This window comes from Pangasianodon hypophthalmus, chromosome 14 (assembly GCF_027358585.1).
Source record: "Pangasianodon hypophthalmus isolate fPanHyp1 chromosome 14, fPanHyp1.pri, whole genome shotgun sequence".
In the NCBI taxonomy this organism is placed as follows: Eukaryota; Metazoa; Chordata; class Actinopteri; order Siluriformes; family Pangasiidae; genus Pangasianodon; species Pangasianodon hypophthalmus.
The window spans coordinates 16,004,907-16,018,356 of record NC_069723.1 but is presented as its reverse complement, the minus strand read 5'-3'; the positions used below and the strand labels follow the sequence as shown (position 1 = coordinate 16,018,356).

Below are 13,450 nucleotides of genomic sequence, written 5' to 3'. Positions count from 1 at the left end.
TTTCCCCAAGGAACTAAGGAATCATAAAATTTCTTAGTTACTTACAATACATTATTTTCTTGGTGATAGCTTTCATTCATTCATTCATTCATTCATTTTCATTCATTTTCAGTAACTGCTCTTTTCTTTTTCAGGGCTGTGGTGGATTTCGAGACTATCCCGTGAACACTGAAAGTGTGGCAGGAATACACCCTGGATGGGACACCAGTTCATCACAGGGCTCCATTCACATTCTCATTCACACATAGGTGAAATTTAGACTCGCCAATCCACCTACCAGCATGATTTTTGGAGGTAAAAGACTGGAGGACCAGGAAGAAACCCACATGGACACAGGTACATCATGTAAAACTCCACAAAGACAGTAATCTGAGCTCACGATTGAGCCAGGGCCCCTGGAGCTTTAAGACGACTACATTACCCACCACTGTGCCACCCACAATAAAGTATTTACCTATGATGACCATGATTGGACTCAGCATTACAACTTAAATTCATTCAAATCAACCTAATTTATACATGGGTCAGGCTTCTCGTGCTATAAGCCTTCATCTAGTATGTTTTTTCATCTGACAAAACTTTTCTTTCAAAGTGCTGCAACAATTTTGACAGTGTGTGGGAAAGGAAATTCAGACTCCTGCATGAAAGACAACACAAAGGCACCCTCTGCATAACAACTCGCCTGAAGCCGCCAATACTATCCCCAGTGCACACATTTCTATTAATATACCCTCTAGTTTTAGAATGACCTGTCTCGTCATTCACCAACTCTCCCATTGGGCTGGCTCGTCTCTCAGACAGTAAAGCTATTTGGAAGACCAGACCCTTATTAGAGATGCACGAACTTCACTTGCTGAACCAGAACTCATGCTTAGAGAGTGACTCACAGATGTATCTGAGCCAGAACAGGGGCATGTATCTGACGGTTCTTTCCCCTTTTTTCCTCTCTCCTGTGGAGACACACTGAACCTCTCACTAACAGTCTCAATACTGACAGCACACAATACTCAAATGGTCCTCTGTTGAGCTGTTGTATAGCTATGAGAAGTTGATTCGAAATTGGAGAGGAGAATGTTGAGAGGCGGAAGTAGGGGTGAGTTGCTTCTCTTCATGTTTAGCTGGAGCTGATCCAGAGTCAGATTTATGAGAGGCAGCTGCTGAGGGCTTGACGGACAGACGAGTGTAGGGATTCCTGTGTTGCTGCTGCCGCTGCACAGAGGACGGCCAGGCTGTGTGTCAGTGCACAGAAACAGTAGCAAGGGTAAGCAACGCTTCCATTTTCTCTTCTTCTTTCACTTAATGTGGCTATAAAATACTGTTACATTGCCTGGTTTGGCTTATGCGACAATGCTTTACTGAAAATGATACCTGTCTTGGATTTCTTTTCTGAGTACCTCTAGTAATGCATGTGTTTAAATATAAGTAGTGTTTAAACATTGATTAGTTTTTTCCTTCTTCATCTGGAAAACTTTGTTACCATAAATGGAGAATAGTGCATTTTTATTAAAGTATTGTGGACTGTTTTCTTGGTGACTGTTTGCTTGAGTGCTCAATTCACTAGACATTACTGTAAACACTTTCTATGTGTACTTTAGTTTCCTTTAACATTAAGAGACCAGTCTAACTGCCTATTTTTAGGAGCTTGTGGCATTACAGTGTAGTGGAGTTATGCAGACATGATTAGACCAAGGGGGGTAGAAACTTCATGGAGCTTGTTGTTTACCCTGTGCTTCTCTCCAGTAGCACTCATCTCATTCTCTATCGAGTGCAGTATTCTCTTCTCATTACTAGTATCCTCTAAAAACTCCATATGGACGAGAGCAATTTAAACCTCCACAAGCCTTCATGGGATTTCATCAGTTCAGGCTTTTACACCACAAGAAGCCTGGAATCTCAAATAATGTTAGGACTCAGTGGTTTCAGAAGACAGTTGTGTAGTGGGTGTTACAATGTTCTTGTCTTGGCAGCTATGATGGAGTGGAGGAGAAAGAGAAAGCACATGAGTAGGAAATGTTAATGGAAAAAAAAAAACATTGATGAATTGAAACAGAGATCTAGTAGCAGTATGTTATTGGCTGCGTCTTCAAGCTGGGTACAGCGTATAGCAAGCTAATTACATTCTCAATAGGTAGCTGGATAATGTGGATTTGATCTATTTGCATATAGAAGGGGTATTTCCCTCTATTAAGCTCTAAGGAAAAAATGGAAAAAGTGAGAATCTGAAGTCCAAAACAAAGCAATGTTTTGGATAAGTTGCCATGGAAAGGTTGGTTTTAAATTTGTAGGTTCCAGTCCTGCCTCAATTTTTTTTTCCACACCACAGTGCATTCATTTCAGACCTTAGTACACTGTTTCATGCCTATTACAAAACTTTTACACTTGTGATATGCTACAGAGGAAGACAATTTCCTAGCAAAAGGTTGACTAGTTCGTTTATTGCAGAAGATCCACCCCCTGAGGAGATCCTGCTTTTTGTGTATTGTGAAATAGAAAGTATTTATCATTGCCGGGTATGTAAAGCATGTGTGACAGATCGTGAGGAGAGCCTGGATTCTGGTCAGGAGAGATATTTCATATCAAGTGGGCCAGTGGAATTTGTTTCCTGTGTTGCCTAGAACAGCCAGATATTTTTGTGCTCATTTACTTGATAGCATTTATTGTGCCTCCTAAAACATCTTTACTAGCAGTACAACTGGGGGGAAAAAAGTAGACTGCAAACATTTAGGTTGTGGAGAACCCATTTCGGTTATGGAGGAAGACTGATAAAGCATCTGTTCCTGTCACAAGAGAATTATGAGTTCACAGTTTAAAAGCTGATGGTGAAAAATGTGTTTATTGAGATTTGCAGAGGGAAGGCAACTTTCCAAAAGTCTTGAAGTTTCTACAAAATCTTTTGCAAAATATAGGGACAACTAAAAGCAGCAACCCTTTTGGATTTTTGACTAAGGGTCATTAATTATAAAACTCCAACTCACAGTGCTTAAAAAGGCATTTTCTCATGTGCAGTTCAGATGAACAACAACATATGGACCACTTTTATTTACTCAAAATGTCTAAACAGAAGGATAGAGCACTTCTGAATAGAGCTTTCTGTTTTCATCACATGAAACTTAACTAGATTTACTACATATTGATGTATTCAATATCAGACACAATTTCATTGTTTGAAACAGTGCTCACATTTCACTATTCACTAGCTCAATTGCCCAATAATTTTCCTGTCCTCTCTGCTATATAAAATTTTTAATAAAGAAAACATCCATTCTGAACATCCATGTTTTATTTCTTTAATATTGTAACATCCATGTTTTATTTCTTTAATAGTGTATTAGATAGGAGAACAGATTCTAGTGTAACATTATTTGGAAAAAAAAGACTCACAGTGACTATTTGGATAGGCATCAGGAACATACCATTGCTGTAATCTTAAAAACTAAGAATAACTAAGAATAAAGGTGCAGACATAAGATCATATCAGGCATGAATTAAAGAATTTGGCAGTATGCACCACAAACTGCAAGACACACTTTAGTCAGAATTTGAGGCAAAATAAGGGAGTGGATGATACATCATACAATGAAGGCATTACTGACCTGTCAGATATACAGTATGTTTCTTCATCCTGTTAAAAATGTAAAATGTAAACTAGATTTGATGTAACACTTCCCTATGTATTATGTGTTTATTGTATGAGTAGGTGTGCCCAAAGCTTTGACTGGTAGTATGTGTATGTGTATATAAAAATATATCTTCCAAAAATATTGGATTGGCAAGGCCAATTCTTTTGTTTTTGCTATACACTGAAGACATTTGGGTTTGAGATCATGGGTTTGGATTTGAGATGACTATGAGATAGAAGATCAGAATTTCAGGTTTCATTTCCTGATATTTACATCTAGATTTGTTAAACAACTTAGAACATGGCACTTGTGGTGGCAGACAACCCAAGTTTTAGGTGAGCAAAAGTAGTGGAACAGATAGTCGTAAATTAAATTAAAGTAAATAGCACTTGGTTGCATATCCCTTGCTTGCAATAACTGCATCAAGCTGGTGACCCACTGACATCAGCAAACTCTTCTTTTGTGATGCTTTTCCAGGCTTGTACCACAGCTTCTTTCAGTTTTTCTTTGTTCTGGGGGTTTCTCCCTTCATTCTCCTCTTCAGGTGTTGAAATGTGTGCTCAAATGGGTTAAGGTCTGGTGATTGACTTGGCCAGTCTAAAATCTTCCATTTTTTCCCCCTAATTAAGTCCTTTGTTGTGTTGGCAGTGTGTTTTGGGTCATTGTCTTGCTGCATGATGAAGTTTCTCCCAATTAGATTTGATGCATTTCTCTGTAAATTGGCAGATGGAATGATTCTATAGACTTCTTAATCCATTCTCCTGGTACCATCATGTATTACATCATCAATAAAGATTAAACAGTCCATTCCAGAAGCAGCCATGCAAGCCCAAGCCATGACACTACCTCCACTATGCAAGTTAAAAAGACAAAAAAGATTTATGAATAGAAGCAGTTGTGGACAAACTGCAGGCACACTCTTAGCAAAACAGAGTAAATCCAGAAACCTTAACGGTTCTTCGGGTTATCCCTCTGGGGGAACCTTAAAATTCAATGAACTGTTGAATCATTATCATCTGTCTGCCCTCAGTATTTGCTTGATAAAATGGTTTCTTCAGGTAACACCAGCTAAATAAAATTCTTCAGAATAGCTTTTTGTACAAGTGCTGCCATGCTCCTGGCAACCTACCTTTCTTTAGAGATTTATTTCTAATTCTAAAATATTGCACACCAGGTACATTTAGCCCTTGAAGACATCTAACTAGTAGAAACAAGTTGTATTAGAGTAAGAGTGGAAGCAATGTTTGGAGAATGATAATTATTATTCTTTATGGTCATGTCATGTATTCTTATGGTCATATTCTTTATGGTTATATGTTTGAATATAACCTACAATATATAAATGCAGTATGTAAAGAATAAAACATAATGGGGCATGCAGTTATAGGAAAATAATTTAAAAAATGGGGTGGTATGATACGGCCCCAAGGAAGAATGGATTTTACAATCCACAGCACATCCTGAAGCATTTTACTCCTCTTATACCACAGCAATTTGCCAACACTACACCTTACAGAACATCTCCAAAGCCCTGTCTTGAAGCCTTCGCCATGTTGGAATATTTAAAGGAACTAGTAGCTTTTCCACTAAAGACTCCTCCATAAATGCTAACTAAATGCCTCCTCACATAAAACCTCACAATATGAGCAGTTACACACATTTTAAATATATTTATAGGGATAGTTTGCCATACAAGTTCCTCAATTAGTCTTTACTTTTACTTTTTTTTTTACCTGTGATTTGCCTTGCAGCTGGCACTACCGTCAGAGTTGCTGTTATAGAAAATTTGAATTGAAAATGTAACAGTTCTGTGGTATAAATTGTAATAATATAATGTAAATAAACTGAGGTAGCTGAGGTTGAGGAACTGTCAGAGCCAGAATTCAAATACAAATACAGATATAGCTACATACATGGATATTTGGAGCACTAACAGATACAGCTACAGATACAGATAATGGCATTGCATTACACCCCTACTACACACATACGTGCCCACACAAATACACTAATTCTTTTTACATTAATGCCCCTCTGTAGATGGTTCGTGAACAATATGTCAGCACTACAGAAGAGGCTGGTGTGCCAGCGCCAGTTTCTGACTCCATCTATAAGATTGGCATCTATGGGTGGAGGAAACGTTGCCTTTATCTATTTGTCCTGCTTCTCATCATCATCCTGGTGGTGAATTTTGGCCTTACAATCTGGATCCTGAGAGTGATGTGGTTCAATACAGTAAGAAGCATTTTTAGCACTGTTTTTTTTATCACTATATATAATATGCTTTTCATACCACACTATAAGCAAAGAAATACTCATCCAGAAACAGTATAAAATGTTATTTTATGTTTTGCAGGAAGGCATGGGATACCTCCAGGTCACAGAAGATGGTGTGAGGTTGGAGGGAGAGTCTGAGTTTCTTTTCCCACTTTATGCTGAAGAGATTGACTCCAGAGAGGTATCGTAAGCCTTCTCCGTGTACACGTGTGTGTCAAACATGTGCTTGATGAGTTTATATCCTAATTAGAAACACGTGAGACAGGTCTTTACATTTATGGCTGTAACAGGAAATATCCAAGTTAAATATTCATAATTTGTTAGTCTGAGAGGTGTTTTCAAGCGATTATGCCTGTGTTTGATGGGAGCAGACATTTGCTGCTGATAATTTGTCTTAGCGAATGGGATTTTGGGTGAAGGTCCCAAAAAGGCAGAATTATCCAGAGACTTTTCATGATATGTGTATATGGCATATGGTGGCATTTCTTTACACAGAAAGAGGATTATATACATCCTTTAATCTCACTTCTTTCCCTCTCTGCTCACATGGTTTTAGAAAAGAGTTTATGGCTTGTAGCAGCTGGGAACATTTATTGTTTGTTCCTGTGGCTAACAGGCTATGGTTTCAGCATGTTCTGTTTATCTTTGAGCACACACTTAATTAAAATTGAAGAGTTTGCCCTTTGGGAAGCCAAATAGCCTCACAACTATCAATGGAATTAAAACTGTTCCAATTACTTGAATTATATGAATGTGTTTGTTAATTTATGCATGCAAATAATTCAGTCTGTTTAACTGTGTTTCTGTAATGAAATTCCTCTTAGCAGTGCAGGAACTTTTGCACATGATTCACCTTTTCAAATTTATGTCAGTTACTAAAATTCTTACTGATGCTACTGTTTTCTTTTAGGACTCAGCTCTGCTGGTGCACTCCACTGATAATGTGACTCTCAATGCCCGCAATGCCAATGGAGATGTAACAGGAAGTATGTCTGTAGGTATGTAAGTGTCCCAACATTTCTACTTCATTGTCCTACTGTTTTTTTTTTTTTTTTTTTTTTTTTTTTTGTATATTTCTACATGTATCTTGTTTATACCTACTAAAGCTCTCCTATTTCCTAATTTATTTGCCTATTTTTCAGACTGATAGCCAAGAGGGCTGAATAATAATAATACATTAAAACAGTAATACAGAGGCATATGAGGGACAGATTACTTAATTAATGATATTATTACACTACAATAATGCATTGTGATTTGCAATATACAGTGTCAAAGAATTGAAAATGTATTATTTATTTAAGTAAATGAAGCTAAAGTTTACGTGCAAGTTTCTTTTTCTATCCATAAAAAGACAAATCCATGCACAGATATAGTGTAATTTTTACTTTTACATATAAAAATCAGCTGGAACTCACATACTCAATTTGGCATGGTTTGCCTTTCAGGTCCAGGACAAGCCAAGGCCTTTGGGCAACATTTTACAGTCAACTCAGATGAGAAGACTCTGTTTTATGCTGATGAAAAAGAAGCAGTTGTGGGAACAGGGAAACTCCGAGTTACAGGTATTTTTGGTCATTTGACCAGACACAGATTTGAAGGTGACTTTGCATGCAGTTTTAGATAAGAGTCTGTCTAACTGTGGTGACTTGAACCCACTATTCCAGTCATCATCAGGGTTATGTGTGTCATGCCATCACAGTCAGCACTGATCACCCAATGAGGCCCAAATCACCCATTATAATAACTACTGACAACATTACACATTAAACTCACACATTTGCTAAGGGAGTAACTGCTGTGGTGCTGGCAGAATGTCCACTCACTTCTTTTGCCACTCATCTGAAATTCCAAAAGGTGTTTTTTTTTTTTTTTTAAGCATCATGGTAACAGAACCCAGTTTGGGCTATCACTTGAATTTGACTACAGATATTAATTGCTAATGTCTGACAACATTGATCAAGTGATCAAGTTGATCAAGTTGTTTTTATGGCTTTGACACATTTTCTTTAACTTACTGTGATGTTGGGCTCTGGCATAATATGCAGGCAGATAACGTTTCTAGCTTCCATTCTTGGGAAAGCTGTATTGCAGTTCCTGTTATTCAGTACTACCCACTATATGCAATGCTGCCTAATTGATTTGTCTCTTAAAACATGTTAGCATTTACCAGCATTTTACTCCTCCAATGAAAAACACACATTTCTACAAAATGCCCTCTTTAGTAGTTTCTTGCATACTATTTAACCTAAGTTGTAATTTGATGTAAGATGAGGAATTGTGGAGTGTTTAATTTTAGTTTATAAATCTTATAAATGAAATTAAAATATTTATAATAGCATCTTAATGTTATAAACCAGTGGGAATCAAAAAGTGGCAGTTTTGGCTTCTTTTTTTTAAAGCATGATGGTGACTTCCTTTTGTATGCTACATCAGATCAAGCCTTGCACCCAGTAATTCACCAAAACACCAAGTTTACAGAATTTTCTAGATGTTAAGGAAAATAATCTATGAAAAAATTTTGTTGCATATTATTATAACAGTTGTTTCAGTAATTTCATTTAGTTTGATATTGTTTCATTGCACTGCACACATTCATAGATCTTCTGATCTCCTTGACAACTTCCTCTCTGTTCAGTTTGAGTAGACAGGAAACCTTACTGCATAACATAATTAGTGGATGGTGGCTCAGACAGCCTTATAATTATGGGGTCACTCTTTACACTTCCAGCTCTTGACTGGCATGAAAGGTGGCACCCAGCTAGATAACCACCAGTGGCCATACTGTATTATACTCATAATCATGTACTGTTCTCATGTGCTAATCCAAAGACTCCATGTTAAGGCCAATGCAGTGACTGTTCATTGCATTAAAAAAAAGTAGTACCTCTGGGCTGTTTTGATTTTCTTTCCTAGCTTCCATCAGTCATGTTCACACACTGAATAAGCCAGTGCAAAGGCTCCAGGCTTTAACAATATCCATCTTATATTTCATGACACTGGATTATACATCAATACCATATTACCATCCAAACAGCCCTGAGCTACTTAGCCTTTTATTCTTACTACGTAACTTAAAGAGCAGAAGAAAGCCCTGAGCATGCCCATGACTCTAAACAGGCAGGCATCACCCATGTTTCATCAATCACATATTATTAGAGACCAATGCAATTTACCTACAAGAGATACTAGAGGACACAATGGTTCTGTGTTTTAGTACCAAGCTCAAAAAAAAAAACAGTTAAGCTGTCAGTGAGGAAAGATTGCAATGCTTAACACTCACACAGACCTAATAGTAATATCTATATTATATATTTCTTTATTATATAATATATATATTATATATTTATACCTCTTTACATTCATTCATCTTCAGTACAGAGCTATATCCTGGTCAGGGTTGTGGTGAATCTGGCGCCTATCTTGGGAACACTGAGCATGAGGCGAAAATACACCCTGGACACCATGCGCACACACACTGACACACTCATTCACACCTAGGGGCAATTTAGAGTCCAATCCACCTACCAACATATACTACTGCACATCTCCAGGGTCCGTTTGATCCTGAGCAGGGAATACTGTTAAAAAAAAAAGTTAATATTATTGACTAATGAAGTCACTACAAATCTATGAAAATTACTACAAATTATGGAAACATATTTGAACTTCCATGTTCAGTCATAGTTTATTATTCAGTTATTCATTTTAAACTATATTATTCAGTAACTACAGTGAAAGAGTAGTTAAAGTGACAAAATAAGATCCATTAAAATTGCAGAGATCTTGCAGGAAATGCAGGAACTACAAATAGCTCAGGTTAAACAAGTACAGTTCCTTCTAGCACCCAAGTTGTTCCACTGTACATCATTTATACTCAATCCTATTGTGAGAATCTGTTTCACAGCACTTTTTTGTTGTTTAGGCCCTCAAGGTGCACTTTTTGAGCACTCTGTTGAGACGCCATTGGTCAAAGCAGAGCCTCTGAGAGACCTTAGGTGAGTGTGTGGCAACTGACTGAACTTGGAGCAACCTTTAAATTGTGGACATAAGAGAAAATCTATTGAAAGTAGGAGGAATTTAAAAATGATGTTTGCTATTTTTGCAACTAAAAGTAGCTGGGGTTCTGAATGGCTTTACTTTAAAATTGGAGTTTCCAGGAGGGTAATAGTCATTTGTGGTAGATGATGACTAAGAGCTTTCATGAGTCATCTGGAAGTGATCTAAGCTGAAGGAAATATTTTCTGTTTCTGTAAAGCAGCTCATAACCTAAGTGCATTAATAAATGAAAGCTAATGAGGATCAGTATGATAGATTCTAATATGCCAGATTTCCTTAAATTATCATCAGTTTTATCATTTGTGGGCTTTTAGAGCCTTGAAATGCAATATTCATATATTCAAGTAATAGCTCTCTATCTGCCACGAATAGATTGCAAATATATGGCATGTTCTTGCTATGCATTCAGTGACATGATGCCACCTTGTGTTTGAAACTTGCATTAATATTTCCTCTAACACCTGCTGTTTCTCTAAGGTTGGAGTCTCCAACCCGGTTTTTGAGCATGGAAGCCCCCAAAGGTGTTTACATCAAAGCCTTGGCAGGGAATGTAGATGCTGAATCAAGTCTGGATGTTATTTTGCACTCAACTGAGGGTCTTGTAAGTGCACAGCCACAACACTCATGCATTTTAAACATATCAATTAATCTAACATTATAAAATTCAAATAATTTGTTGTACTCATATACATTCTGATTTAATGAGGACAATCTGATTAAGTTTTATCTGGTATAGTGGTACAGCAATAATAGAGGGGTGTAGCTGGTTGTGGGTCTTCCGAGTATGACCTACACCCAAAAAACAAAAACAGCAAATAAAAAAAAAAAAAAACTCCTATTTATTTTTAACATTAGTCTCAGCCTAATAACTTGATTGGCACAACAATAGTAATGTAACATTATAATTAGGGCAGTGGTAGCTCAGTAGACAGGGTTACTGATCAGAATGTTGAGAGTTCTAATTCTGGCACTGCCAAGTAGCCAGTGTTGATTTATTAAGCAGAGCACTTAACACTCTCAGCTCCAGGGGTGCCATCTCATGGCTGACCCTGTGGTCTGACCCCAGCTTGTTAGAAAGAGATCTTCATTAGCTTTCATTTATTAATGCACTTAGGTTATGATATGCAAGGAAATTTTATTTTTTTTACTGTACTGACAGTAAAAAAGGGGCCTTCCGTGCTGTCTGTTTTTCAATAGTAGCATCAAATTTAAGGTTGGCCTAAGATACTATTTATATCTCAGATATATACAGTGGGGTCCAAAATGACTGAGACACAAGTGAAAATGCTTCTTTTTTGCATTCTTTTCTAATTTAATACAACAATTGTCATTACAAATTATATTGACAACACCTTAAAAGTAGAATCTTTTAAATATTTACATGAATTTTAGAGTTTCTTATTATTTGGTATGTCCTTTTTTGCTTTAATGACAGTGTGCACTCAACCTAGCATGGACGCCACAAGTTTGTGCAAACCCTTATGATCCATTTTAGATCAAATCCATCAGAGTGTCATCTGAATATGTGCTTCAATAGAAGAGATTAAGCATGAGGAAAATCTGACCTTTCGTACAAAGAAGTTAACATGGTCAATATCACAAATTTGCTTAGATTCAAATAGGGACCCATAAATAGTGCAGAATCTTGAATATTAAATAATCAAGATATTGGACATTTACTTTCTTTGTATTAAATAAAATTCTAAAACATTCTGTTTATTTCCGATTTTGAATGAGAAATAAAATCCCAGATTTTCAGTGTGGCCTCAGAATTTTGGACCCCACTATTTATCTGAGAGACCTTTGTAAACGTTCAATAAAATGGATAAAATTCTCCATCATCCCCATTATTTTCGTCATGCTGCAGCTGGTTTTAGATGCTGAGACCATTCGTCTTCCCAAGTTACCTGTGGGTGAAGCAGGATCACCAGGTGACTCTCAGGGGCTGTACAACATGTTTGAAGTGTGTGTGTGCCCCAGCGGCAAGCTATTCCTTTCCAGAGCAGGTCTCTCCTCCACCTGCAATGAGAGCCAAGAGTGCTGAAGTCTATAGCATCTGTAGACTGATATTCATGTTATAATGATTTGGTTGGAGATCTCCTGTTGAATCTCCTGCAGAGATCTCTTGTTGCAGAATTCTCAGATGGAGCGCAAAAGCACAATTTTGCTACTACAGTGACTTCACAAAAAACAAGAAGAAGCACATCATTCTCAGGTGGTGAGCGTTTTAGCCTGAGTACATTATGTACCTGGAATACATCTGTTTCAATGTCACCAATATTTGCAGTACCATTGTTTGTGAGTGGTAATTATCTTTCACTTTTATTGCCGTTTTTTCTCTTTTACCAACCTAGGCTGGGCAAAAAGGGGCTGGTTACCAGCGTACATCCTATGCAATATGATTTTATAGTGCAATACCCAAAACTTATGTAGTAAATATGATTACTGTTAAAGGAAGTTCAGCAGCAAAACTATTGTTTTATATGTCAACAACAACAAAAAAAATTGAATTGAATCTATCTTGCTTATTTAAAAGTGTAGCCGTACAAAGTTAGCTATCATAATATGGGCCTAATGCAATATTATCTTAATTCACATCAGTCTAATTCCCAATCATGATTTTACAGCTAAATTAACTGAGCAGTGTTGAGATTTATATAAACTAATATCGGTAAAATCGTTTTTGCAAAAATGAAGATGGTCCAATTAAATCCAGCCACAACATTTTTTGTTTAATTGATTGAGTAGTCTTTGATGTGTTTTGTGAGGGTTTTTAGGTTGTCATTTGAGTACCAAAAACAATGTGTGATGTATTTTTGTGTTAATAAAGTATTTGATCTTCATCCTGGTTGACTTAGACTGTCAAGGTTTATACATTTTTCTCCATAATGGTTATTACATGTAAAATGCAAAAATTGGGGGGAAAAATAGCTTTATTTTCTGCACTGGTTGTCTATGTAGATTATTTGAAATGACAAGCCATGTGACCATCAATGTGTCAGTAATTACAGTAATTGCAAGAAAAAGAAAATATAAAATTTATTGTACTTACCATCTCTCCATGCTTTAAATGTAATGTTTCCTACCTATCTATAAGGAGATGTTGGTACAGGGGGGCCTACCCCCATAAATACTGACACCAATGGCAGTCTAGACTAAGAAACAGGCATTAATAAATAGTCTTTATCATTCACCATCTTCATATTACATTCAAAGTGTAATGAAAGTATGGGAAAATCCTGACCATAGTATTATAATGTCCTATCTGAGTTAAGATTAAATGGCTGATAGAATATTTGAATACTTAGGTCACAAAATGTCTTTGAAAATGTTATTTTTCCTCAAAAGCTAAAAGTCACCATTATTGGTACCCTCTTAGAAGAAAAAAAGATTCTTCAGGGGTTAGTTAGGGGTTCATCTAATAATTAAGGCTACTTAACCTCAAAAATGGTTCTACTTGGAAACCTTGGGATAAGGAAACATTCTGTTGCAAG

At 36.8% G+C, this 13,450-nt stretch overlaps 1 protein-coding gene across 1 annotated transcript; it reads left to right on the top strand.

The window, feature by feature from the left end:
* Window positions 1-858: 858 nt before the first annotated feature.
* sgcg (sarcoglycan, gamma) lies at window positions 859-12,799 on the top strand. Its single transcript, XM_026935157.3, has 8 exons — window positions 859-1,261; window positions 5,661-5,855; window positions 5,977-6,078; window positions 6,808-6,895; window positions 7,346-7,462; window positions 9,823-9,895; window positions 10,434-10,557; window positions 11,824-12,799. The coding sequence occupies exons 2-8, from the start codon at window positions 5,661-5,663 to the stop codon at window positions 11,998-12,000; spliced, it is 876 nt and encodes a 291-aa protein (XP_026790958.3). The 5' UTR covers window positions 859-1,261; the 3' UTR covers window positions 12,001-12,799.
* Window positions 12,800-13,450: the final 651 nt, after the last annotated feature.

What these genes read in the sequence shown, in the direction of transcription:
- sgcg (XM_026935157.3), top strand. Translation starts at nt 5,661, where the DNA reads ATGGTTCGTGAACAATATGTCAGCACTACAGAAGAGGCTGGTGTGCCA. An exon ending in GAGTGATGTGGTTCAATACA is followed by an intron (nt 5,856 to 5,976) that starts GTAAGAAGCATT and finishes TATGTTTTGCAG; the next exon opens with GAAGGCATGGGATACCTCCA. An exon ending in AAGAGATTGACTCCAGAGAG is followed by an intron (nt 6,079 to 6,807) that starts GTATCGTAAGCC and finishes GTTTTCTTTTAG; the next exon opens with GACTCAGCTCTGCTGGTGCA.